We start from the raw sequence: 26,218 nt of genomic DNA, 5'->3' as shown, positions 1-26,218 counted from the left end.
ATAGTTCCATTTGGCTCTTTTGGTTTGGACTGCTGGCCAAAACTCAGAAAAACAAAAGTATATAATGCTTTTGGAAGATTTTCAGTTTTGGCTGGGGTCTTCAGAAGGAATTTATACCCTTATTGCAGTGAATAAGTAAAAGAAATAACCTCATGGTGGTTTTAATTTGGGAGTTGAAATTTATAATTTAGGGAAGTTAAATGAACTGATTTCCTGCCTGAAACCAACTTGGGTAGGATAATGACCCCTATGGGAATGTGCTGTGTTCCTGTTGGACTCTGTTATGTCACTTACCAATTCATATTGTAATCTCATTCTTTTTCTTTGCATAGATTTGACAGGAAACTTTCTCAGAAACAAGGATTGTGCCATTTTTACCTTCAGAGTTATCCCTAGCATGTAGCACAATGCCTAGCATACAGTAGAAAATCCTTAAATTAGCTTGTTGAATGACTATTTATATTTAGGTAATGCTTATGTCATTTTATTGTTACTACTTTGCTTATGGCAATGATCGATTATTCCATACTTTTTGTAGGACTTCAGAATTTACAACTATTTGTGGAAAGAATGAATGGCCACATGAAATCCTTTTAACCACAGTATGTCAGATCAACTTGATGAGCTATTCATTATTTCCATTTTACAAGTGACCCTGAGGCTCAGGCTAAGTAAATTATCTAACCTTTACACCACAAATGTTGATTGAATTGTAACACTGAGAACAGTTACAGAATAGAATAGTCACAGTCTTGCCTCAACATTGCTGAACAGGGACTTGAAGGGAGGTTTCTTCTTATATGCTGGTTGTTGGCTTAGTCATTGAGGACATGTGTTGAAAGATGGACAAGGTTCTGTCTTTAAGGAGCTTCTAGTAGAGAGAGAAAATACGGTAATGAAAAAACATCATGAAAAAGTGATGATAAACATCATGAATCTGAATTTTTAAGTCTGAAGTTCACTGTTCTCTTCATTCTATCCTGTTGGCCTAGATAATAAAGGGCAGTGTTTCAACATTCATTTAATTACATTCACTTCATTTCATCCATTTCATTTAGTCCTTGTAAAGCCTCACGGGGTAAGACGAAAAAGTATAGAAATTTTAGAAACCTTACATCAAAATTTGAATGAAAAACGTATTTTTCAAAGCTTTTTATTATGTAAAATTTCAAATATATGCAAAAGCAGAGAGAATAGTCTAATCACAATATACCTATCATCCAGCATTAACAAGTGATATATGTTGGTCTTTTTTAACAACACCCTGCTCATTCCCCTGGCATTAGCTTATCTTGAAACAAATCCCAAATGTCATATTTCATCTGCAGCTATTTCATCTCAGAAGATTATAACCAGGATATCAATATCACACCTAAAGCTATTAACAATAATTTGGTAATATTAATATGTATCAGTCACTTCACTGTGACTCTTTTCCTGATTGCCATATACACACACTTAATTGAGTTAGGAAGTACTTTTTCCTAGTTGATTATGAAAAAATCTTTTATTTGTATCTTATACAAATAAAATAGATTTGTATAAAGAACCTCCATATGTCAGCTTCTCCAATTACCCCAGCTCTATTATTTTATTCATAAATACATCAGCATTTATGGAATTATTCTTAAAAAAATTAACCCAGATACTACTACTACATATAAAAAAATAAAAATTCATCAAATATCTGGTCATTGTTCAGATTATGCTAGTTGTATCATGATTTTAAAAATTTTGTTTGTTGGCTCATTAGTCAAATGAGCTCCACATATAGTTCTTTAAAATCTTAAGTTGTGCTTTGTACCGCCTCCATCCTCACTTCCCTTCCTTCCTCCCCCTCTCCCTCTATCTTAGTCCATTTAGGCTGCTACAACAAATAATACAGACCGGGTAGTGTGCAAACACCAGAAATCTATTTCTCACAGTTCTGGAAGTCCAAGATCAGGGAGCTAGCACTGTTAGGTGAGGGATCCCTTCCACGCTGCACACTTCTCTCTGTGTCCTCACAGGGCTCTCTGGGGTGTCTTTTTTAAATGCACTAATGCCATTCATGAGGGCTCTAACCTCATGACCTAATGAACCTCCCAAAGGCCCAACCTCCTAATATCATCACTGCTGGGGGCTAGGATTTCAACATATGAATTTGGTGGGGACATCATGTAAAAGTAAATCTATAGCACCTTCTTTTTTTGTTGTTGGCTGTTTTTGTTACTGGAGAAAGCACATCCTTTGTCTTGAGAGTTACTTGTAGTCAGAATTTTGCTGGGTGTGTCATTATGGTGGAGTTTAACATGTTTCATTGTCCCTTATATTTCTTCTAAGTTGAAATATCCAGAGGCTTTGTTGATCCAGTTTTTCTTTGGCAAGACTGCATATGTGGTAGTTTGTTAGGAGGTACTTATGTCCTGTTTTTTCTCTATTTTCTTAACAGCCACTGTTAAATATTGCCTAGATGTATTCACTCCTAAGAGGTATAAGAGTGTGGTGTCCTAACTTTATCATTCCTTCTTCATTTATTAGTGGGAATATTTCTAGAAAGATAAGCTTTTTGTCACCAAGACAGGATAAGTGCTTGATTCTTTACCTTTTCACTAACCAGCTTTTAAAATAGCGTTATCTGCAGTTTTTCTGTTATCAATATGTATTCATGGATTTTTCAGCAGATGTGGTGTGCTTTATATGTGGCCTTTATTATCATTTTTATTAGTTTATTTTAATGATATTTATTATCAATAATACCAAATTATCTTAGTTTTTGGCCAGTGGGAGCCTTTATACATTGCTTCTAATTCTTCCTAAACAGCTGTAGTAGTTTTGATAGATTTCTTACTTTCCGGTGTGATCAGTTGTTACACATTTCCTGTGTCAGAACTGGAATCAGTCATTTCTCCATGGAGTGGGTTAGCTTTTCTCCCTCTCTCGTTTTCCTCCTTTTTTCCATCTCTTCCTTCATTTTGTGAGAAGTAGTATTTAGAGACTGTAGTCTGGGAATCAGAAGTGCTCATTGCTACTAGATTGGTTATTTCCTTCCCAATGGGTAGATCTAGAAAAACTTTTTTTCTTGAAATAAAATACATTTTGAGTTCAAATGGTACTTCCATTTTCAAATAGGACTTCAGGGTTTTTACTAACTTCATTGATCTTAACTCTGTATCTCCTCTCTCCTGTGCTAAAAATCCCACCTCTTGAAGCCATAATGTGATTACTTATTTGCTTTATCCCACATTGTACACACAGTAGTCTTAGACTAATAGGACTTCTGCTACCCCAATAATATGATTGCTGAACAGCTTAATAGTTTTTTCCATTAAAAAAATTCTTAGCATAAATCCTTCAGAGATGTATAGTCAAATTCCTCTGCTTTAAACTCATTTGTAATATTCTTCTCTGTGGTTATACACTAACTAGATATACAGTTATTTGTTTAGTTTTAGGTTTAGGTTTTATAACTTTTACTCTATAAAGTTTTACTTATAATTATATAAGGTATTGCCTCTGATTCTAAAGTCAAATCTAAAAAGTATATTCAAAGAAGTCTACCTTCTATTCCTATGATCTCCTTATATTTACAGCCATTTATTAAAAAGCTTAGGTTAGCATTACATTCTTAAAAGTATAAGGAAATATGTATTTATTTCCATATTCTCACTCTTTTGAAGATAAACAGTAGCATAACTTTACACACTTTTTTCCAACCTTGCTTTTTTCACTATCCTGGAGACCACTCAGTAATAGTATCTAGAGATGGTCTTCATTCATTTTTACTGCTTAGTACTCCATTGTGTGGATGTTACCATAGTTTATTCAACCTATTGATGGGCATTCCAAAAGTGTTACAAAGAGGATACAATGAATTGCCTTATGCATGCGTCTTTTCTTATTTTTGCTATTATTAATATTAACATTTTTAAAAATGTTCATGTTAAAAAATAATGGTTGTTACGCATCTTTAATTTTGATTATATATCATACGTGATTTTGGCTAGCATATTTGAAGTCTGAAAACTGCTGTTTTTAATTAAAGTTAAATACAATTTGAGTAAATACATAAAATAATAAACTATTTTGTAATAGATCCAGTTACACTTCTTTTTAAAATGGTTGCTGAGTTGATCATTTCTTTAGCCACTTTCCTGTGAAGTGACTATGAACTTTTAACAAAAATTACAGCCTCGTGCTGGGTGTCTAGCACAGTGGTGGATTCTTGAACAATAAGTTCACTTAGGCAATGCTTAGGGAAATAATGTCAAACCTTCCCAAAGAGCTTGTGGCAACAGGGGTATTTTTCGTGATCCCACCAGTGGGGTCAAGATGTGAAAGAACTCCTAGCCTGACTTTGGCCAAGGAAACAGAAGGTTGATTCTAGATGCTGACCTATGGTTTTACTCTGTGACATCTCAAATGCAGGTCATGTTATACATTTAACAACAAAAGGGGGAAAATTGAATTGGCTTTTGGGGGAAATGGAAAAAAACAAGATCTCATCTGTACTGTACAAGTTCTGAGAGGCCGGGCCGACATGATAAATTGTCACACACCGAATCAGGGCATTAACGTTTCATTAAACTGAAGCTAGATCTAAATAGCTGAAGGCCTGCTCTCTAGATTGTTTATGTACCTGCTTCTCAAGTCAAGTCAATTTTGACAAACTGCCCGTTAAGATTGGGGCCAGGGGAATAAGGCTAAGAACAGAACAAACCATTATAGAAAAAATTAGATATGTGGAAGCAGAGATTCATTATAATCTAAATCCTCTGAAACTGAACTTTGATCCACAGCAGCAAGGCATCATTATTTCAGTGATTGTACCTTTGTTGTTGCCTGGAAGGCAATAAATTTGGATTCAGTTTCTTCATACTTTGTGCCCTCATGGTCTTTAAATTGAACCAGAGCTTTAAATTGCAGTGCTATTGGTAATTTAACTCTGCCAGCTGTGTTTTGTTTATCTGTGTGCCTGATTCCTGGTTATCTGTAAAACTTTATGTGTCCTTTCAGGGATGTTGCCCCAGACAACTCTTAGGAAATTTTTTTATATGTGATGCATCTTAAAATAAAAAGTCTCTTGGGAAGCTCTTTGGTTCTTTTTTCCTTTGCTCCTGAAATAAATTCCGGGTGGTGATTTTCTAGGATATGTTGTATGATCAAAACATTGCAAACCCAAGTCTCTGATTTTTCCCAGAGATTGCCCATTTCTGATTGTATAAACATCTTGTGTCTACTGCGTGTCTCTGCTCATGAATGTAAAGAGGTGAATAGTATTTCTAGATTTGCTGAAATGAAGCAAAGTTCTGCTAAGATGAGACTGACGCTAAATAAATGAAAAGGCAGGTTATGATGCTGTGATTTTTGTGTCCTTGTGATGTGCAAGTTACCTAACCTGAATTCATCCCTGGCACATCATAGTGAGACACCTCCTGCACAGCTGTCTTTACAGGATATTTGCCCTCTGTGCCTGTTCTTCTCTTTTGAGTCCTCTAGGCCTGACCTGCCAGGGGGCACTGTGGGCTGGGCTGAGCCTGGATAGTGCGTCTGCCTGCAGGATGCAAATGCAAGTTGAGAATAGAAATCTTGCTGCCTACGGTCTTTTAGCCCCGGTGTTTCCCTGCCCACCTCCCCCATCTCGCTGCCTGCTCTGTACCTAGTATCCCTGCCCTCCACATACCTTTTTTAGTCTTATTCTCCTTCAGCAGATTTCTCTGCTTCTTGGCTTACAAACCTTACTTCTAGCCCCTTTCAGATATCAAAACTAGGAACCAAAGTCTCAGAGATTCTCATTGGTTCAACTGCCTTCCAGCTCTGGTCCAAGGAACAGTGCCAAGGGCTCGGTCACATAGAAAAGCTATGTCTGCATGTACCACCATGGTTGGGGAAAAACACTTCTCAGAGATGAGGATTGTAGGGAGTTGGACAGACACCCCCAAAAGATCTACCACAAACAGTAGACACTGGTGGTGGCATGAATCATTCATTCATTCATTCAGCAAAATTTATTAAGCACAGACTCTGTGCTAGGCTCTGTTCTAGGTTCTGGGATGTAGCAGGGAACAAATCAAAGTTTTTATCTTTGTGGAGCTTATAGTCAATTGGGAGAGGCAGATAGTAAACAACCAAATGGGTCAATACTCAGCACGTGAGGTGGTAGTAAGTGCTATGGAGAAAATCAAGTAGAGCAAGATCAGAAGGGTGTGCTTGTGGGGGCATTACTATTTTACATCTCTCCGGCAGGGTGGCATTTGAGCGGAGACCTAATGGAAATAGGGAATATTTCCATATACTTCCATAACCTCAGGAAGAAAATTCCAAAGAGAACAGCAAGTGCAAAGGCCCTGATGTGGGAATGTGCTTACCATGTGGCACAATCAACAGACTGGCCAGTAGAGTTGGAGAGGAGGGGGCAGGAGAGAAACGTGAGCTGAGCAATAGTGGAGGGCTCAGATCACAGAGCCAGTGTAAGGCTGCCAGCTTTTACTTGGGGAAAAAAATGGTTCTCTGAGAGGAGGAATGTAGGGAGTTGGGCAGACACCCCGCAAAATAGAGAAAGATAGAAAGTCTGTGAAGAGTTTCGAGTACAGGAGTGACATGATCACTCTGGCTGCCTCATGGAGTACAGTCTACGGGGAGGATAGAAGCAGGGAGACTAGCAAGGGGCAAATTCCAATAATCCAAGCAGAGAAATGTGGCTTGGATCAGAGCAGCAGCAGTGGAAGCGGTCTGGTCCTCGAGATATTTTGAAGGTAGACTTGTCAGTATTTGAAAGTAGAGTTGACAGATTTGTGGTAAGACAGAGCTGAGGTGAGGATTAGATGAAAGTTTGGCTTGAGCAGTTGGTAGGATGGAGTCACCAGTTACTTAGATGGAGAGACTGGGAGGAGTGGGTTTGGGGGCAGGTGGTCAACTTTCATTTTGGACATGTTAAAGTTGGAACTGTCTGTTAGATATCTCATGGAAATAAGATTCTTCATCTATTTCTATGGTGTTAGGAGTGGGATTGTGTGTTAGAATGTTCTTCCTTCCTCCCTTGGTCTTGCCATTCTCAGGCCCCAGCCTCAGGTCATTTTCTCAGGGACCCTTCCTTGATCCCTGTCCCCAGACCTGGACTGGTTCTTCCTGTCATATGTGCCTGTAGCAGCAAATCCTTTCCCTTGTAGTACTTGCCATCCTAGGACTTCTTGAAAAATTTGTGTGGTTATTGGTTTAATATTTGTCTTGTACTATGAATCCATAGAAACAGATAGCATTACTAAGTCTATTGGAGTAAAGAAAGGTTTTGCTGAAATGAAACTGATGGTGCACAAATAAAGAGATGTACTTTGATCCTGCAATTTTATGTCTGCTCTGTGTGTATTATCTAAGAAAATAACCCAGATCAGTCTGTGGACCCCACAAGGACAGATATCCCATTTGGTTCTCTGTAGCCCCAATATGTAGACGAGAGCCTGGCATACAGTAGGCACAAAATGGGTATTTGTGTTGAGAGTTGACTGAGCTGTTTTCAGTAGAGAGTTGTATGGGATTCAGACCCTTTGCGTATATTCATAGGGAACAGCTTTCTGATGCTTAAAAGTGTGGTGGAATGTTCCAGGCTTTGCTTTGAGTTATTCTTCTTCACTCGCATTCAGTTGCCATTTGGACTCCCTGTGTGAGGCTTGGTGGATGCACATTTTAGTTGAGACCCCATTGCACACTTGGCCAAGAGGATCTGATTCAGAGTGGCAGTGATGAGTTTCAGGAAAATTTTAGTTTTGAACTTTCTGATTAAAAAAAAACCCCAACACACACACACACACCACCTGATTAATTGGGGTCCTTTTTCCCGGCCTTTTACATCTGGTTCTTCATAGTAATTTGATTTTTTTTTTCAGAGCCCAGCACTGTTGCATTGTTATACAAGCCTCTCCCCTCCATCACTATCTGAAGCTGTTTTCAGTTATCCATAAGCGTTGCAGTCATTTCACTGGCAGCTACAGTAATGTCCTGGATTCCTCCAGCAGCTCTGCCAACCGACGTGTCTCCAGGGGGAGCTCGTGCCTATCTGCAAACACATAGTCCATTTTGATTTCTTTGAAGTGATTACATCCTGCTCAGTGGAGCTATAAATTCTACTTGGAGATGGTTAGAAGTTTTTATAGAAATAAGACTTTAACTGCACCCCAAAGCTGTGTCTCGAATAAATTCCTGCTGTTGATCTCTAGTGGAAATCTCCCCCTTGGTGACTAAGCCACACCACACTGAACAGCAGCCCCCAACCAGGACTCTGGCCTGTGCTTAAAAATGCTCTCGGCTGACAGGCCTGAGCTGTAACCAAGATTTTCCATGTCAGCCTGAGCTCCCAGCTGCTTAACAGAAGAGCCGCTGCCTTCCTGTGGCAGAGCACTGCGGCAGTCAGAGGTTTAGGCGACAAGTTCCATTCTGGAGAAGTTCCTTTGTTGCCTTTGGGTTCTTTGCTTTTCAGTGTCTTTCTCTCTCTCCTGTTCTTTGCCCCTCTGGTGTACATTTTCTCTTCAGGGTTAGTTTAATTTGCTGGAGCCACTTGCCATCTTTACAGAGACTGTAAGAACCAGAGGTGCTTCCAGGGCTTGGACGTCTCTGCTTCCCATCTGCGTTTGCCTTTAAGCTACTGGCCCTGCTCTCAGCACCCATCATCCTTCTGTCTTCTTCACCCAGCGGGCCTGCGCTGTGGCTTCCATTTCTTCTCAGCTCCTTCCTTCTTTAACCTGGGAATGTGAATGTGACTTCCCCCAGCATACCGAAATAACACTTTCAGAAGATGCCAGTGGCTTTCTCACTGTAATACAGATGGTCTTCTCTCCAGCCTTTCTCTTCTGTGTGCTGTTTGTGAGACAGCTGTCCAGTTCCTCATTGCCACAGTTTCCTTTTCTTGGTTTCTCCGATGGGTGTATTCCTTCTTTCCCTCCTTGTGCCACTGTTTGTTGCCTTTTCTTTTCCTGACCTGCTCATTCTGGTGTCCTCCAAGATGTGATCTGGGCCCTCTGCTCATCTTGCTTGAGATCTGCTCTTTGCTGGGGAGCACATGTGCATCCTGTTCTCATTACTCCTTCCATGATGTTGCATGGGGGCTCTGGTTTGGCCTTTTGAATGTGCCTCCACATTTCTTCTTGGCTGTCATATCTCTTCAAACTCAAACATTTATAACAGGACCTGTTATTTCTCACTTTAAACCAAATATCCCCTTTTACTTCTCTGGTAGTCATACTGTTTGTTTATTCCTTGGCCCTGTGGTCTGGAATCCTCAGAGCATCCTTTAGCTCAGCTTCCCCTTTCTTCCATACCTTGTCATTCACCAACTCCTGCTGATTTTTCTTTCCTGATGTCTTTCTGGTCTTAAAGGGAGGAGGGAAGCTAGCATTTATTTTCTGCTTGGTGGAGCCTGTGGCACCAAGGTCATCTCATTACATCCCCATATCTTGTGAGGTAGGAGAGTAATCCCTGGACTCAGAGATGAAGGCAGCGAGGCCCACAGGTGGAAGTGCAGAGACAGGAGTCTTGCCTGATGCAGGGGTTGCAGGTGCTCATAACCCCAGGAGATGCGAGCTGTCCTTTGACTTCAGCTCTCTGCATCTGGCCCTCCATTCAGCCTTCATGCTAATCTGCTCTTGGCATTTCTCCTGTCTCTGTTCTGCTCAGAGACCTTCAGTGGCTCCCCATTTCCTACCTGAGACATAGTGTTTCATTCTGAAGATGAAGAAACTGAAGCTCAGAAGTGAGAACATTGTCTTCAGTGATGTGATGGGCAAATGGTTGGCTGGACTCCAGGGTGGACTTGACTCCAAGTCTGCCACCACATTGTGCTGCTTCTCACTCAGTCGTTAAGGAGTCTTTGCCTCCTTCCCGAGGCCCTCCATCCTTGAACTTCCTCTCCTCATCCGACCTCATGCCTAACCCTTCCTAGTGCACAGCTTCCAGACTCGGCGGCCAGTCTCCTTCACCCTCCCACCAGCCCTGGCCTCTTAGCCACCTTGCGTCGTGTCCCCTAACTCGTGGGGATGTCTTCCTTTCTGACTTGCACCCATCTAAAACCTTGCCCTGCTTCAAGCCTCAGCACCTCCCAGAAACCTGCTAAACTTAATTTTCACTCTTCTCACTCCCTCAGTTCCACACCATGTAATTAACTACACACTTAATTATAGATTTGTCTAGTGCTGTTCACTGCCATTTCATGTGTCAGAACCCGTTCTCCAGGGTCCATGCCGTGTTAATTCCTTTCCTGCTTACACTTGGCTTACAACCAGTACCTGGAAGGGAACCACATTTTGGGTTGGTGTTAACCCTCGCGGTGCTTTGTTAGTGCTTGCCTGTTGCTTGGGACCTTCTCTGGTGACGAGTCTCCAGCTTCCCCATCAGGCCTTGGGGGTGCTGTGGACTTGCTCAGGATAAGCAACCCAAAATCCACTGCAGAGAAATGGTGACAGGCCGTGCAGTGTCGCGTCAGGAAGTAGGGGCTTTCATCCACCTGTGGTGCCTGGTAATGCTGCAGAGTCTGCAGTAAAGCAGATGGACTGAGAATTGCAGTGTTGCTCTGAAGAAAGGACAGATGACAAAGGAAAACAGAATTTTATTCAGACCTGGTAGAGGCCTGGTTTTGGAGCCTGCCGCGGAGGCCGCAGCCATGAGTGGGGTGGGGAGAGAGTTTATAGGAGCTTTTACATTTTAATTTATTATTAGTTTGTTTATAAACACCCTCTTTTATTAGTGAAGTTTTCAAACACCCTAAAGTAAAGAAAAATAGCGTGCTAATCTTTTTCCCAACACCTAGCTTTAACACCTCTGAGCATTTCACTAATCTTATTTCCTGTTTCCACCCCTCCCCACCTATCCAATATATATATACTCTTGTAGCTATGCTTTAAAAAAAATCTTTTTTTTTATTAAGGTATCATTTATGTACACTCTTATGAAGGTTTCACATGAAAAACTTTGTAGTTACTACATTTACCCATATTATCAAGTCCCCCCCATACCCCATTGCAGTCACTGTCCATCAGCATAGTAAGATGCCACAGAGTCACTACTTGTCTTTTATGTGGTGTAGCTACACTTTTAAAGGTAAAGTAACTGTATGGCTTGGCCTGGCCTTAATGGTTAGTGGTGTTATTTTCCCCTTAGTGATTTGCTCAGGGTAGTGTGGGCAGAACTGTCCTTGGGCCATTGCCATGGTACTTGGGGCTGCCAGGCTCAGCCACTTAACTGTCTGTCCTTCTCTCCTTGATCCTGTTCCTCCAATTGTTCATAACATTCTTGTCAAGAGCCAGGTCTTGTTTTCAGTCAGGGCTTCAGAAGCCTGTGGAGGTCCCTTTGGTCATCACAGTGACTGGAGAGGCCACTGCAGGCATTTCTGCCTGGGGTCTTGGAGTGTGGAGCGGGGGTGTTCACTGGCCATAAATGTAAGGAGTGGTTCTGCACAGTGAACACTTGTCCCATCCACACACTTGGTTGTGCTGCTGGGCACTGCTAAATGTACAACGTGTATCAGGATTGACTTGGTCTTGATGCTTTTTGGCTCTAGATCTGATTTGTCTCATTCTATCAGGTGACTGTGACTAGCCTTTGGCCCTTTTTGAGGGCTCATCATTTGGTGCAAACCCTTTGGTTGTATTACTTGGGAAAATGGGGTGTCTTGTAGCTGGTGCCCCAGCTTTACATTGTCCCTTTTGCTGCCTGTCACGAGCCTTATCATTAGCATCTCTGCCATGGCCCGTGGAGAATGGGGATGGAGACACAGTGACGTTCAGTTTGACAGGTCATTCATAGCTCTGTGCTCCAGGGGCTGCTGCGGTGGGGGAGACTGTGGAAGGTAAACCGTGAAAGGGCTGTTGGATATTCTCCTGCCTCTTCCAGCCATCAGGCTGGTGCTGGTGAGGAAGTGCCCCTTAGCTGGTGACAGCTGATTATCTGGGGTGCACTTGGGGAGCCTCTGTGGGCAGGGCATGGAGAGTAACAACTTACAAGTTCTTTTTTATTTTCAGTCTCACTCTAGATGGATGGCAGCCTTCCACTCTGGGAAATGAGATGTGTTCAGGCAGCTCAGGCCCCAGGCACAGATGAGAAAGGGCTCATGGGCACTGAGGAAGGAGCTGGGGGAAGAGACACTGTTAGTCATTATTAATCTGTGACAGCTGCCAGCCGCTGCCAGTTAGAGCCCGACTGTGCCTGGAACACAGGGGCTCCGAGCCTTGCCTTTCTAGAAGACTCTGGGGCCCGAAAGGCCTGTCTCCACGTGTATGTTGTTCAAACCCCAGATCCGCATGGAAGAGACGATTGGAAACTTAATGCAGGATAAGGGAAGCCTCTGGCTGACCTGAGTAGATGGTCCAGCCAACACACCATGGGTACTGATGAGGATTTCCCTGGCCTGGAACTCTGAATTTAGTCTGGCTAAGAGTGTCTTCCTGTGTGATGTGGTTTTTGGTGGTACCCCATTACAGTAAGTAAGACTGAATTAACAAATGAGAAAGGTTTTCTCTTTTTAACCCTTAGCCCTTTGGAGGAGCTTAGGAGGTCTCAGTGTAGTACCGATATGTCTTTCATGTCTACCTCTGACACCTGCCAGTGTCCCTTTTTTACGAAGCTGCGGCATGCTGTAGTACCTAGGTAGAATTTGGTAATATTTCATTTTTATTCTTTTTTTTCTGGTTACCTTCTATATATATGGCAAGTGATACAGGTTTTCACGTGTGCTAATAATACGAAGTTTCCTTTCGAAATACATTTTATGAAAGGGAAAAAGAGGAGTTTAATCAAAGAAAATAACTGATACAGCAGGTAATGTGCTGCAATAGCAAAGGATCTTGAAGATGATTTTCAAATGACTAAAGACTGGGAGATTCTGTTTCCCATACTTTGCCTATGATGTTTTTCCTTTACATTGAAGGCCAGGTCAGCAGTGTCAGAATGGGACTCTGAGAGCAGTGTGGGGCCTGGAGAGCAGATGCCATCACCAGGGGCAGTGACAAGCTCTGGTTTGTCTGTCTCCCCCTCTCTCCCCCCTTCCTTTATTTGTTCATTCAGCAAATACATCTTGAGTGCCTGCTGTGTGCCCGATGTTCTGCTGGTTGCAGGGACACTGGCAGGTGTTAGAGGTAGACATGAAAGACATATCGGTACTACACTGAGACCTCCTAAGTTCCTCCAAAGGGCTGGCTAAGGGTTAAAAAGAGCCCTATGGCGATGCTCTACTGTTTGCGGGCATAGAAAGGGTGGTGCATTTTCTCTAGTAGAGGAGGTAGATTGTTAAGACGTAGCTTGGGGTCAGTGTGACAAGTGCACTTATGGGGGAGGTGCTGCAGACAGTGCACTAGGTATTGGTTGGTGTAAGGAGGTCATGCCCCACCTGCAGAGTGGGTCAGGAAAGCTTCCCAGAGGAGAACGTATTTGAGATGGGTCTTAAAGAATAAAAAGTAACTGGGTATTCAAGGCAGAGAAAAGGAGTTCTAGGCCGAGGGATAGCATGTATGAGAGCATGAAATATGGCGAGTTCAAGACCCTTATGTACATTTTGGTGTGGCTGGAGTATAGACAATATGTCTCCAACTTTCGTGTGCGTTTGACTTACCTGAAAACCTTGCTGAAGTGTGGGTTTTGACTGAGTAGACCTAGGGCAGTCCTGACTCTTAGCGTTTCTAACTAGCTTTCCAGGGACTCTCCTGCTGCTGGCGCACAGGCCACACATAGCAGCTGGGGTAGGACGCACGTAACAGTGATTTAATAGCGAGAGCCAGCATCTGCTCCCATGCTTCCTTGTATTCCAGACACATTTTTGCACTTTAGGTAGAAATCTCATGTTACTCTTCATACAGCCCTATGGCTTGGGTAACCCCCACTTGACACTTGAGGAAACCGAGGCACAGACAGGCTCGTGACTTGGCAAAGCAGAAGCTGAGGCAGGCCTCTATCAGCTCAAAGAAGAGAAGACCTCATGAGTTGTTCTGAACAGCTTGAACTTCACCTTAGGCAGAGGGAGACACTGAAGGTGATTAAACAGGGAAGGAAAGGATGAAGTTAACCTTTTATAGAGATTGTTCTGGCCCTGGGCCCTCCACAAGGGAAGTGTCACATGAAGTTTGCGTCCTAAGTGAACTCTTCAATACTTTACTGTCAAGTTAGTTTTGAACCAAGCAGCTGATTCTAGTGCCCCATCCCCACACTTGCACCATTGTAGCCTTTGTTGATAATGCTCCTCTTCACTTGCTTGATTTCTAAGTGATTGAATCAGTTCATAGTGTTTGAACTTCTTTTTGACCCTTATCTAAATGTCTAAAAATCAAGATTGAACCTTCTTCCCAACAGCAATATTTTGCTTGGTGACACTAGCTCACAGTTCAAAGGAAATGCCAGGTCAGAGAAGGCAAATGGCTTTAATTACTTAATCTGAGCTCATTTAAAAATTTTGAATGGCCGTTTCATTATCAGGGTTCTATGTACATTATAGTTTATTTTTGCCAGGTTTCGGCTAGCTAAACACTTTTGTTATGAGCTGTGTGTCAAGGCTGAATATTGCATTTGAAACCGAGAGTCAAATAGCCAATCTCAAATCCTGACTTTCATACCTGTCTGTGAAATTCAGGTAAATGAAATAAATGAAACTATAACAGGGCTGCTGTTAGTACTGACTCTGTCACTCCTTGTAGAAATCTTTAAGAGGTAGCCATTTTGGCATTTGTATGTATATAACACATTCTTTTTTCTTTTTAGTTGACCTTTCACTGTCTTGATTTGCCCATTTGTGATTTACCATCGCAAATTAGACTTTTTTTGAAACTAATGGCCCCTTGAAGAGGCACTTTTTGTGATTTTGAAAATGAAACCTTGAAAATGCTTCAGCCTGGCTTGTCCACCTTCCTGTCTGTGTCTGCAGCTGGTCCTTTACTTCCTTTTGTCCCCTCTTCCGTTGTCGCCAGCCCCCACCGTGGCTGCCTGTGGTCTCTTCTTTCCTTCTTGGCGTTCTCCACCTCCTTTCCCTGCAGTGGTCCTTCCTGACCACTTGCCTCAGGGCCTGAGTGTTCCCTTCCTCACTCTGGCTGGGGAGAGCATAGGGGAGTAGGTGTCCCGGTGCAGGCTGGTGGCCTAGGGCACTAATGTGGGTTTCTGGCATAGGCGGACTCTGAGGCTCTGCTCGCAAAGCTTCCATGCCCATGATCCAGTGGTACCAGAACCACTTGTACTATCCTCCAGTATCTGAGAACTGTCATACGATTTGCTTTGAATTAATCAATGATAAAAATAAACAGATCAAAAACAGAGGTGAGGCTTAGAACCTCACCCCCCCTGCTTTGAGAGAAATCTTCTGCATCTGTGGATGTTTTGTTGCCCTTGTCTAGCTTGGATTAATACTTAGTCTATAGGCACAGACCTGATCATCTACATTTGCCCTCTTACAGCACTAAATTATGTTTATCTTGCATCTACCTACCACTTCAGCATTTTATTTAAAAAAAAAATAAGGAAGAAATGTGGGATTCACATATAAATCAAGTATAAAAGTCAAATGAATAATCATATCTGACTTGGTTGTTTATAGTTCATGATGCGTGATCAAAACCGAAAGTTTCTGTGATATGACTGCCCTTGCACTGTTCACCATGTAAGAACTTATTCACTATGTAAGAACTTGTTCACCATGTAAGAACTTGTTCGTTATGCTTCAGAAGATTGGGGACTGTTGAGAATTAGGCTTGGGGTTGATTAATGATTGTGCATTGAGTCCCCTATACAGAATTTTATTGTTGTTAACAACCATTTAATCAATAGATATGAGAGATGCACTCTCAAAAAAAAATAAACAGATCATAAACTCCCTGCAATGTGGATCCTATCTCTTATTTGTATATCCTACACCAGTGTTCATTGGCTTTCACTCCCAATAATTGTTATTTTTGAAGGGTTTCTCTTGTAATAAATATTTATTTATCATAGAAAATTTAGGCAAAAAAATGGTTTAAAAAAAGAAGAAGAAAAGGTCTTCACAACCCCACTACCTTAAAAAAAAAATCCCCATTTTTTTGGTATATGTATTTGTGCCATTTCTTAAAATACGTAGGTGAATGTAAACATATGGCTTATGTATTACATTTTTTTGGACTTTGCGCTTTGCTCTTAACATGTTGATCATCTTTCCAAGGCCTTAAGTATTCTCCTAGAACATCTTTTTAAATGGCTGCAGAACATTCTTTTGTATGAATGAAGGATAGTGTTACTTAAGCAGCCCTTTCCTGTTTGGAAATTTATGTTGTTTCCAATGTTTCTGTCACAGTTGATACAATGTTAAGAGGAATGTTCTTGTAGCTACTGCACACAACTCTGAACATTTCCTTGGATAAATTCCTTAAAGCTGAAAACCTGAGCCAGGCTTTGTGCTGCTGATGTTTTCACGCGTGATCATATTTACTTTTTTTCCTCTCTAGACACTACAACAACAGGAGTGCAAACTTCTCTACAGCCGAAAAGAGGGTCAGAGGCAAGAAAATAAAAACAAAAATAGATATAAAAACATCCTGCCCTGTAAGTATCAATATTCTAGCTAACAGTCAGTCTGGGAGATTTTGATTCCTCAGGGTCCCTGTCACTTCCTGGGGGCTGTGTGCTGTCTCGGCCTTATTATGTGTTTTCACCTGTGAGCAGGTTTGAAAATGATAGCTGTGGCAGGGATGGATGGCCTCAATCACCAAGTTCCCTTGATGCTGATCACTGAGTGAAACTGCCACTAGGAGGTTTTGAGAGTGGTTGTTTCCTCCTGTAAATTAATTTTGTTTGCCTGAGAGTTATCTCAAGGGTTGCCATCTCCCAAGGTCAGGCCACATCATGAGCCTCAGGAGGTCCCAGGCTTGTGACCTTGCCCTGCAGTACATGGCCCGTGGGTCTTGGGCAAGGCAGGCCTCCTTTCTGGGACTCCATTCCTCATGGGGGGAACAGATAGGCTCCTCCTGAGGTCCCTTCCAACCATTCTGCACCTGGATCCCCTAAGTTCAACCCACTGGAGATGTGGGCACATACCTACACTTTGTTCAGAAGAGGTCTTAGTGATGTTCATAAAGCATTTAACAAACAAATGTTGCCAGGTAGAGCCCAAGTTGAACTGTAGGGAAAGAGAGGCCCGGCAGGTGTAGGCCTTAGGTGAGGACCCCAGAGGTGGCACTGAACAGTTGTTGTAGCTCACCCCTCCTGAGGGCTGACTCTGCTACTTTGCATCTATCTTGCTTAATCTATATTGCATGGGCACAAAGCAGGTGCCCTTTTTATCCCTATGTTACAGAGCATTGTAGCAAGGTTGCAAGTGGGAGTAAGTGGGAGAACTGGTCCTAGATCCACCCACCCCCTGCTTCCCCTCTCCCCCCATCACTATTCTTACTGCTGGGGTCCCCAGAGGGCTGTGCAAGGTAATTCACTGGGGGGCAGGGAAGGAATTTTTAGGACTTCTCTTTTATTTAACCAACTTAAAGTAAGGCTTGTTTGTATTTATATGTGTATATATTTCAGAGTTCAAAAAACTCTATTATTTAGGTTGATTGGGGTGCATGATCAGATTTAGAGAGCATTGCGCTAATGTCTCATCAGGTCAGAGCCATTTTATCAGATATAAGCCCGTCCCGTGTGTGTGTGTGTGTGTGTTTCATTGTCTTTCTGTGTACTTATACACCTGGTGTGCATGTATATCATACCCATGTGGTTATTTGTAATGTGTATAGGGAAGAAGGATGGGAGAAAGTGGAAGCATTTATAATACTGAGCAATGGCAATGCGGAATTTGTAGAGAATCAGTTTGAGCCACAACATGGTCCTAATGACCTTACAGAAGCTTCATTCGGATTCTGATTTTTGTTTCTGCTCAGGAAGTCTGGTGGTGTACCATTAGTGAGATGTAAGGATGTAGGAAAAGATGAAGAGCACAATAGGATGCAATATCTAAATAGAATATTATTGCCTTTCCTTCCTTAAAAATCCCAATTAGATGTTTCCTCTGATTAACATCTTATGCAAAGATGGAGAGTCCAGGGCAAAAGAACTATTCTGTTAAGACGCAGACCTCTATTACTAATTCCCATTATAAAGCATGTTGCTTAGGTAAAGCACTCATATTTTTATAGCATCGTATAATGTTCTTTGCACAGAATCTGGCCAACTGATCTGGTCATGCTTTCTGTACATATTCTGGTCATACTATCAGAATTTTATCTTCTGGATATTATATTCCATTCCATTTCACTAAAAAGCCCTTTTCATTATGAAAAGTTTCAAATATATTCAAAAATAGAGAGTAGTATAAAGAACCCACATGTACCCATTGCTAAACTATCAACAACTGTCAGTCATACTTCTCATCTGTACTCTGATCCACTTCTTTCCGCAAAATATTTTTGAAACAAATCTCAGACATCATGTCATTTATCTGTGCTGTAATCTTCCTTTTTTTAAAAATTTTTGTTTTGAAGTAATTTAGACTCAAAAGTAATTATAAATATATAGAGGATTCCCCTGTACCTTGTACCTATACCCTGTAATACCCATATCTCATAGCATGTCAGCAAACCCAGGAAATGCACATTGCTCCTCTATTCTTCTTAAAGAAAACATTATGAGCCATCTTTGGTGTTCAGGTTATTGTGCTCATTAAGATTATTTAAGATTTAATTTTTTTATGTGAGCTTATTTAAGATTTAATTTTTTATGTGCTCATTTAAGATTTAATTTTTTGTGTGAGCTTATCATTAAATTAATAAAACTTAGACTGAGTTGAGAATGAACTGATTTCAAGTGATTTGTCCTAAAGAGGTATGAGTACTTCTGTGACTATGGTCTCTTTTTCTTCCAGTTGATCATACCCGAGTTGTCCTCCACGATGGTGATCCCAATGAGCCTGTTTCAGATTACATCAACGCAAATATTATCATGGTAAACTTTGCTTTCCAGTGTTTTCTGACCATACATTGTGAGCCAATTTTTACACTTTCAGTTCTTTTTTGTGTCCCGAAAGCAACTTTCAAATGTTTGAAGGCTTTTCTTCCTAAATTTCTAGCCTGAATTTGAAACCAAGTGCAACAATTCAAAGCCCAAAAAGAGTTATATTGCCACGCAAGGCTGCCTGCAAAACACCGTGAATGACTTCTGGAGGATGGTGTTTCAAGAGAACTCCCGAGTGATCGTCATGACAACGAAAGAAGTGGAGAGAGGAAAGGTATACTTCAGACCCTTCTGATTAAATATTTTCAAAGTATCCAACAAGTTGGATGACCACGACGAAAATGAATAAACAAATGAAGCTTATTCTTACTAACCCACTCCTGGAAAGGAAGTTGAAGAAATTTGATTATGATGGTCCTTGGTGTAGTTTCTTAGGCTTGGGGTTCATTGTGCTTGGATCTGTAGATTACTACTTGTCCTCAAATTTGGACAAATATGTGCCCCCTCCCCACCTTGTCCTGGAACACCAGTTACATGTATATTAGGCTGCTTGAAGTTGTCCTACAGCTTATGGAGGCTTTGATCATTTTTCTCAGTTCTTCTTTTTCCCTCCATGTTTCATTTTGGATAGCTTCTTTTTTGCTGTATGTCTTAAGTTCATCCTTTCTTCCGCAGCGTGTAATCTGCTGTTAGAACTATCCAGTACATTTTTCATAGCAGACATTGTCTTACTCATCTCTAAAAGTTTTATTTGGATCTTCATGATATTTTCTGTGTCTCTCTTTTTAACATGTGCATGATTTCCTATACCTTTTGAACATACGGAGTATATTTGTATTAACTCTTTAATGTCCTTGTTATGGATTCTGTTATGCATGTGTTTTCATTTTTCCAGTTTTTTCAACATTTAGCTTAGGGTGAAGTAATGTTACTCTATTGCATCCAGAAGTAGAGGTTCCAAAGGGAGTGTAAGAAGGCTTGTCTGGTACCTTTAGGGAATTCAAGTACTGATAAACAGTAGTGACACTGGTCATATAAACTATATTTATCATGACTTTTAAAGACTCAAAAAATAATTTGAATTATCAAAACAATGTATTCATATAAATACCCAAACATTATGGTTATAGTTAAAGTTACCTTTGTCACCAGCCCCCTGTCCACTCATTTGAGTCCCCTCCTCCAGTGTATAACCTGTTACCAGTTTGATGTGCAGCATCAATACTGTCTTCTTGGCACTTTGAACTATACATGTATTATGGGTATTACTCTAGGCACACATACCTACATGTATGTAGATACAAGTGTTTACTTACATATATGTCCTGTATAAGTATATAGTACTATTCTCTGAAAAATATTGTATGAAAACATTTTCATACATAACCTTTTTTTTTGGTATCATTAATCTATAATTACATGAGGGAAATTATGTTTACTAGACTCCCCCCATCACCAAGTCCCCCGTACATACCCCATTATAGTCACTGCCCATCGGTGTAGTAAGATGCTATAGAATCACTACTTGTCTTCTCTGTGTTGTACAGCCCTCCCTGTGCTCCCCCTGCCTACATTATGTCTGCTAATAGTAATGCCCCCCCTTTTTTCCCCTTATCTCTCTCTTCCCACCCACCCTCCCCAGTCCCTTTCCCTTTAGTAACTGTTAGTCCATTCTTGGGTCCTATGACTCTGCTGCCATTTTGTTCCTTCAGTTTTTTTCTTTGTTCTTATACTCCACAGATGAGTGAAATCATTTGGTACTTGTCTTTCTCCACCTGGCTTATTTCACTGAGCATAATACCCTCTAGCTCCATCCATGTTGTTGCAAATGGTAGGATTTGTTTTCTTCTTATGGCTGAATAATATTCCATTGTGTATATTTACCACATCTTCTATATCCATTCATCTACTGATAGACACTTAGGTTGCTTCCATTTCTTGGCTATTGTAAATAGTGCTGCGATAAACATAGGGGTGCATCTGTCTTTTTCAAACAGGGCTCCTGAATTCTTAGGGTAAATTCCTAGGAGTGGAATTCCTTGGTCAGATGGTATTTCTATTTTGAGCATTTTGAGGAACCTCCATACTGCTTTCCACAATGGTTGAACTAATTTACATTCCCACCAGCAGTGTAGGAGGGTTCCCCTTTCTCCACATTCTCGCCAACATTTGTTGTTGTTTGTTTTTTGGATGGTGGTGATCCTTACTGGTGTGAGATGATACCTCATTGTGGTTTTAATTTGCATTTCTCTGATGATTAGCGATGTGGGGCATCTTTTCATGTGTCTGTTGGCCATCTGAATTTCTTCTTTGAGAGAAGCATCTGTTCAGATCCTGTGCCCATTTTTTAATTGGATTATTTGCTTTTTGTTTGTTGAGGTGCGTGAACTCTTTATATATTTTGGATGTCAAGCCTTTATCGGATCTGTCATTTATGAATATATTCTCCCATGCTGTAGGATGCTTTTTTGTTCTATTGGTGATGTCCTTTGCTGTACAGAAGCTTTTCAGCTTGATATACTCCCACTTGTTCATTTTTGCTTTTGTTTCCCTTGCCTGGGGAGATGTGTTCATGAAGAAGTTGCTCATGTTTTCTAAGAGTTTTATGGTTTCATGACTTACATTCAGGTCTTTGATCCATTTCGAATTTACTTTTGTGTATGGGGTTAGACAATGATCCTGTTTCATTCTCTTACATGTAGCTGTCCAGTTTTGCCAACACCAGCTGTTGAAGAGGCTATCATTTCCCCATTGTATGTCCATGGCTCCTTTATCATATATTAATTGACTGTATACATTTGGGTTAATATCTGGAGTCTCTATTCTGTTCCACTGGTCTGTGGGTCTGTTCTTGTGCCAGTTCCAAATTGTCTTGATTACTGTGGCTTTGTAGTAGAGTTTGAAGTTGGGAAGCAAGATCCCCCCCGCTTTATTCTTCCTTCTCAGGATTGCTTTGGCTATTCGGGGTCTTTTGTGGTTCCATATGAATTTTAGAACTATTTGCTCTAGTTCATTGAAGAATGCTTTAGGCATTTTGATAGGGATTGCATTGAATCTGTAGATTGCTTTAGTCAGGATGGCCATTTTGACAATATTAATTCTTCCTAGCCAAGAGCATGGGATGAGTTTCCATTTGTTAGTGTCCTCTTTAACTTCTCTTAAGAGTGTCTTGTAGTTTTCAGGGTATAGGTCTTTCACTTCCTTGGTTAGGTTTATTCCTAGGTGTTTTATTCTTTTTGATGCAGTTGTGAATGGAATTGTTTTCCTGATTTCTCTTTCTGTTAATTCATTGTTAGTGTGTAGGAAAGCAACAGATTTCTGTGTATTGATTTTGTATCCTGCAACTTTGCTGAATTCAGATATTAGTTCTAGTAGTTTTGGAGTGGAGTCTTTAGGGTTTTTTATGTACAATATCATGTCATCTGCAAATAGTGACAGTTTGACTTCTTCTTTACCAATCTGGATTCTTTGTATTTCTTTGTTTTGTCTGATTGCCGTGGCTAGGACCTCCAGTACTATGTTGAATAACAGTGGGGAGAGTGGGCATCCCTGTCTTGTTCTTGATCTTTGAGGAAAAGCTTTCAGCTTCTCACTGTTCAGTATGATGTTGGCTGTGGGTTTGTCGTATATGGCCTTTATTATGTTGAGGTACTTGCCCTCTATACCCATTTTGTCGAGAGTTTTTATCATGAATGGATGTTGAATTTTGTTGAATGCTTTTTCAGCGTCTATGGAGATGATCATGTGCTTTTGTCCTTTTTGTTGATGTGGTGGATGATGTTGATGGATTTTCGAATGTTGTACCATCCTTGCATCCCTGGGATGAATCCCACTTGGTCATGGTGTATGATCCTTTTGATGTATTTTTGAATTCGGTTTGCTAATATTTTGTTGAGTACTCCTGCATCTGTGTTCATCTGGGATATTGGTTTGTAATTTTCTTTTTTGGTGGGGTCTTTGCCTGGTTTTGGTATTAGAGTGATGCTGGCTTCATAGAATGAGTTTGGAAGTATCCCCTCCTGTTCTGTTTTTTGGAAAACTCTAAGGAGAATGGGTATTATGTCTTCTCTATATGTCTGATAAAATTCAGTGGTGAATCCATCTCTCCCGGGGATTTTGTTCTTGGGTAGTTTTTTGAGTACCGCTTCAATTTCATTGCTGGTAATTGGTCTGTTTAGATTTTCTGTTTCTTCCTTAGTCAGTCCTTCATACATAACCTTTTTATGCATCTTGGGGTTCCCTCCCATTAAATACATGTTCTAACTTCTGTTAGTGCATATTAACCTAGCTCATTCTTTTTATTCTTTTTGTTTATATCATGGCATGGTATTCCATGGTATGGATGTACCATAATTTATTTAACCATCATGTGTTGAGCACTAAAATCTTTGTTTTTGCTCTGACCAACAGGACTGAAGTGATCAAACTTGTTCTTGCTCTTATATATATGGCAAGAGTTTCTCTAGGTTAGATGTCAAGGAGAATTGCTAAGTCATGGAGTACATGTGTGCATGTTGTAGATCTGAATATATTCTGCCAGGCCACCCTCCCAAGTGGTTGTCCGGGTGTACACTCCCCCAGCAGCCTGTGCCCCATACCCACCTCCCCCCACTCTTCCTGACACTTCAGGTTTTTAAAAATTGCAACATCCCACACCTCCAGAGAAGCAGACAGATTTCACCGAGTGATAGCTCTGTGTGTTTTCCCACAGTGAGCTCAACCATGTGGATTTTTAATGTGGGAAAGCTCTGTGTTCTGTTTGTGTTCTCATCAGAGTTCTTTTTTAGATAAACGTTATTTGGCTTTTGTAAAATGTGCTTGGAAGGTAGCAGTCATACCTGAAAGTCACACCTAAGACAGATTATTGATTGGGGATTTTAGCCTTCCTAATGTAATTTTCACATCAGTTGTGAAGGGCAGTGTGATTTTTTAAATACAGTTTTGGTCATTGTCCTGTTAGTTCCACTTCTGAATGCCTTTGAGGCCAGATCTGGTCACCGTGAAACGAAGTCTTCCCTAGCAATGGCAGTAACATTAGATGTTCTTGAATTAATGGACGGGTTAAAATGTCTCCCTAGATTCTGCTTCAGGGGAGTGCCACCTGCCCTGAGGATGGAAGGGAGAGCTGAGTCCTCTGTCCTGCCTGTTGTCTGGCTGTGGTTGTCAGGGGCCACCTGTCCTGCCGACCTGGGGGCGGTAGACAGAGGGTTCTCCTGTCACATCAGAGGAGCCAGGTTTGGTCCCTTTCAGAAGAGCTGTAGAAGCTCCTAGACAGACAGACCTTGGACCAGAGCGCTGTGCCTTACTTCTCCTCCCACAGGTAGAGTGGATGACATGGCAGGCTTTTCTGCTCTCCACAGGCCTTCCAGATAACCTCCTTTCTTGGTACATCTCCTCATCCCATGCACAGAAGAGAAACCAGCCTCTGGGTTCCTCTTGACTCCTTCAGTTTACTATTTAAGCTAAAATATTAGCTGTCACATTTTAAAATTTATTTGCCAAGGTTTATGTCAGAGTTTAGAAAACTGGGAGGAGGGCCACAGTAGTTTTCAGACATTCAAACTCAGCTGAAATGTTTTCAGTCATGATTTAATTTCTTGTTCTCTGTTGATTTCTTTTGAGTGACCAGCAGATCTCAGAGGTGACTGGCCGGTAGCAGCACTGAGTACAATTAATATGAAAAGTGTTTATCTGGGGATAATACAAATTGTATCCAATCTGGCAAAGAGGTATTTGGATCTACAAAATCCTGGAGGGAAAGCTGAATGCACGATAATAATAACTAAAAGACCACATAAACCATTCCAAGCAAAAAATGTTACATGTCTATTAATCCTTCTGTTGAACTTTCTTCTTATCATGTTTTTTTTTCCCCATTCACGTAATCATTGACTATGGGGTTGTCAGCAGCTGCTCTCTTGTTTCTAGTTTTATAACTGAATTTCTCTGTCTTCATAATGTAGGGTAAATATCTCTTGCTGGTATTTGTGTCTTGGTGGTTACAGGAAATAAGTTGTGTGGGCGACTGCTCCAAGAAAAAAACAAAACACAAAAGCATTCTCTGCTCAGAGAATATATATACTTGTATATTCCCAAGAATCTTATACAGACTCATCTTTCATTGAGTGAAATATCTTCCTCTTTGGCAGCAAGAAGGATTTTCTTGGTGCCATAGTTTTCAACCCGCCTGCTCTGAAGTCAGGCAGCTGTTGCAGGCTTGGCGTTCCCAGACATCCAGTTATGCAAAGGTGACGAGTGTAGTCGGTATCAAATGGATCTGGATATAGGAAAGCAGCTGGTTCAGAACCCCATGGGCTGCCTTTCTGTGCCGGAGTCATTCACAGTTGGGTTAGATAAGGCACGGAGCCCTCCTACGCTGGCGCGGAAATGAACCAGACAGTCTGGCTTGCTGGGCAGCCCACCCACCTCTGGAGTGCTTGCTTGCCTTCCCTGCACAGTGATTGGCAGATCTCTGGAGTTCAAAATTCAGTGGTTGCCAGATAGCACCCTCAAACCAGTTAGTCCCACTCTCTGCATCTCTGATTCTTGAGAGAGAGAGAAAACAGGGACAGACGCTCCTTTGCCATGTGGCTTAGATGGGACAGCTCTGCAAGGGCTGCTTTCTCTTGCCCCTTCTGCTGGCTCTGCAAGCACCTGCTCTTACTTGAACTCTGTTCCTTTTCTTTGAAAATCAGTTAGATGCTAGGCAGGCCATTTTCCATTTTAAGCAAGACTTAAACATTTATTTTCTGCTGGCTTAGGCTTCTGATTCAGAGTTCACAGAGGTTAACTATCTTTTCTCTGATCCCTTCCAGAGTAAATGTGTCAAATACTGGCCTGACGAGTATGCTCTAAAAGAATATGGGGTCATGCGTGTTAGGAACGTCAAAGAAAGTGCCGCCCATGACTACACATTAAGAGAACTTAAGCTTTCTAAGGTTGGACAAGTAAGTATATTGTCGTATTTTAGAAGCTTTGGTAACTGTTCCCATCTTGAGTAACAGGTGGATTTTTCCTTAGCTTTAGTGGTAAACCATCCATCTTGTTATTGGGAATGTTTGAAGACCAGGCACAGGAAGGTGGGCATTTGGATCTGTTTGCATCCGTGGCTGAAGGTGTTGACATGGGAATGATAATTTCTCCAGAATTCCTGGTCACAGTCACATAATATCTGCTTTTTGTATAACATCTTACATTTTTTCCCCCTAAATTGCTGTCACATGATCTCATTTAAGCCTCTGAACTGCCTGGAAAGGAGGAGGATTTGGGACAGAGACCCCAGTGCCCATTTACCAAGGAGTAGGCA

General features: G+C 41.3%; 1 protein-coding gene across 1 annotated transcript in view; it reads left to right on the top strand.

The window, feature by feature from the left end:
- Positions 1-26,218, top strand: part of PTPN11 (protein tyrosine phosphatase non-receptor type 11) — a 75,614-nt gene that overhangs the window by 28,486 nt on the left and 20,910 nt on the right. The window contains exons 7-10 of the mRNA XM_036929227.2: positions 16,419-16,515; positions 18,824-18,903; positions 19,028-19,186; positions 25,728-25,859. Coding sequence (XP_036785122.1) covers positions 16,419-16,515; positions 18,824-18,903; positions 19,028-19,186; positions 25,728-25,859 — 468 coding nt within the window. The remainder of the gene's footprint in view (positions 1-16,418; positions 16,516-18,823; positions 18,904-19,027; positions 19,187-25,727; positions 25,860-26,218) is intronic.

The sequence above is a fragment of the Manis pentadactyla genome, chromosome 14 (assembly GCF_030020395.1).
Source record: "Manis pentadactyla isolate mManPen7 chromosome 14, mManPen7.hap1, whole genome shotgun sequence".
Lineage (NCBI taxonomy): Eukaryota > Metazoa > Chordata > Mammalia > Pholidota > Manidae > Manis > Manis pentadactyla.
Note: the sequence above shows the minus strand (reverse complement) of the source record. Positions and strands in the feature narration are given on the sequence as shown.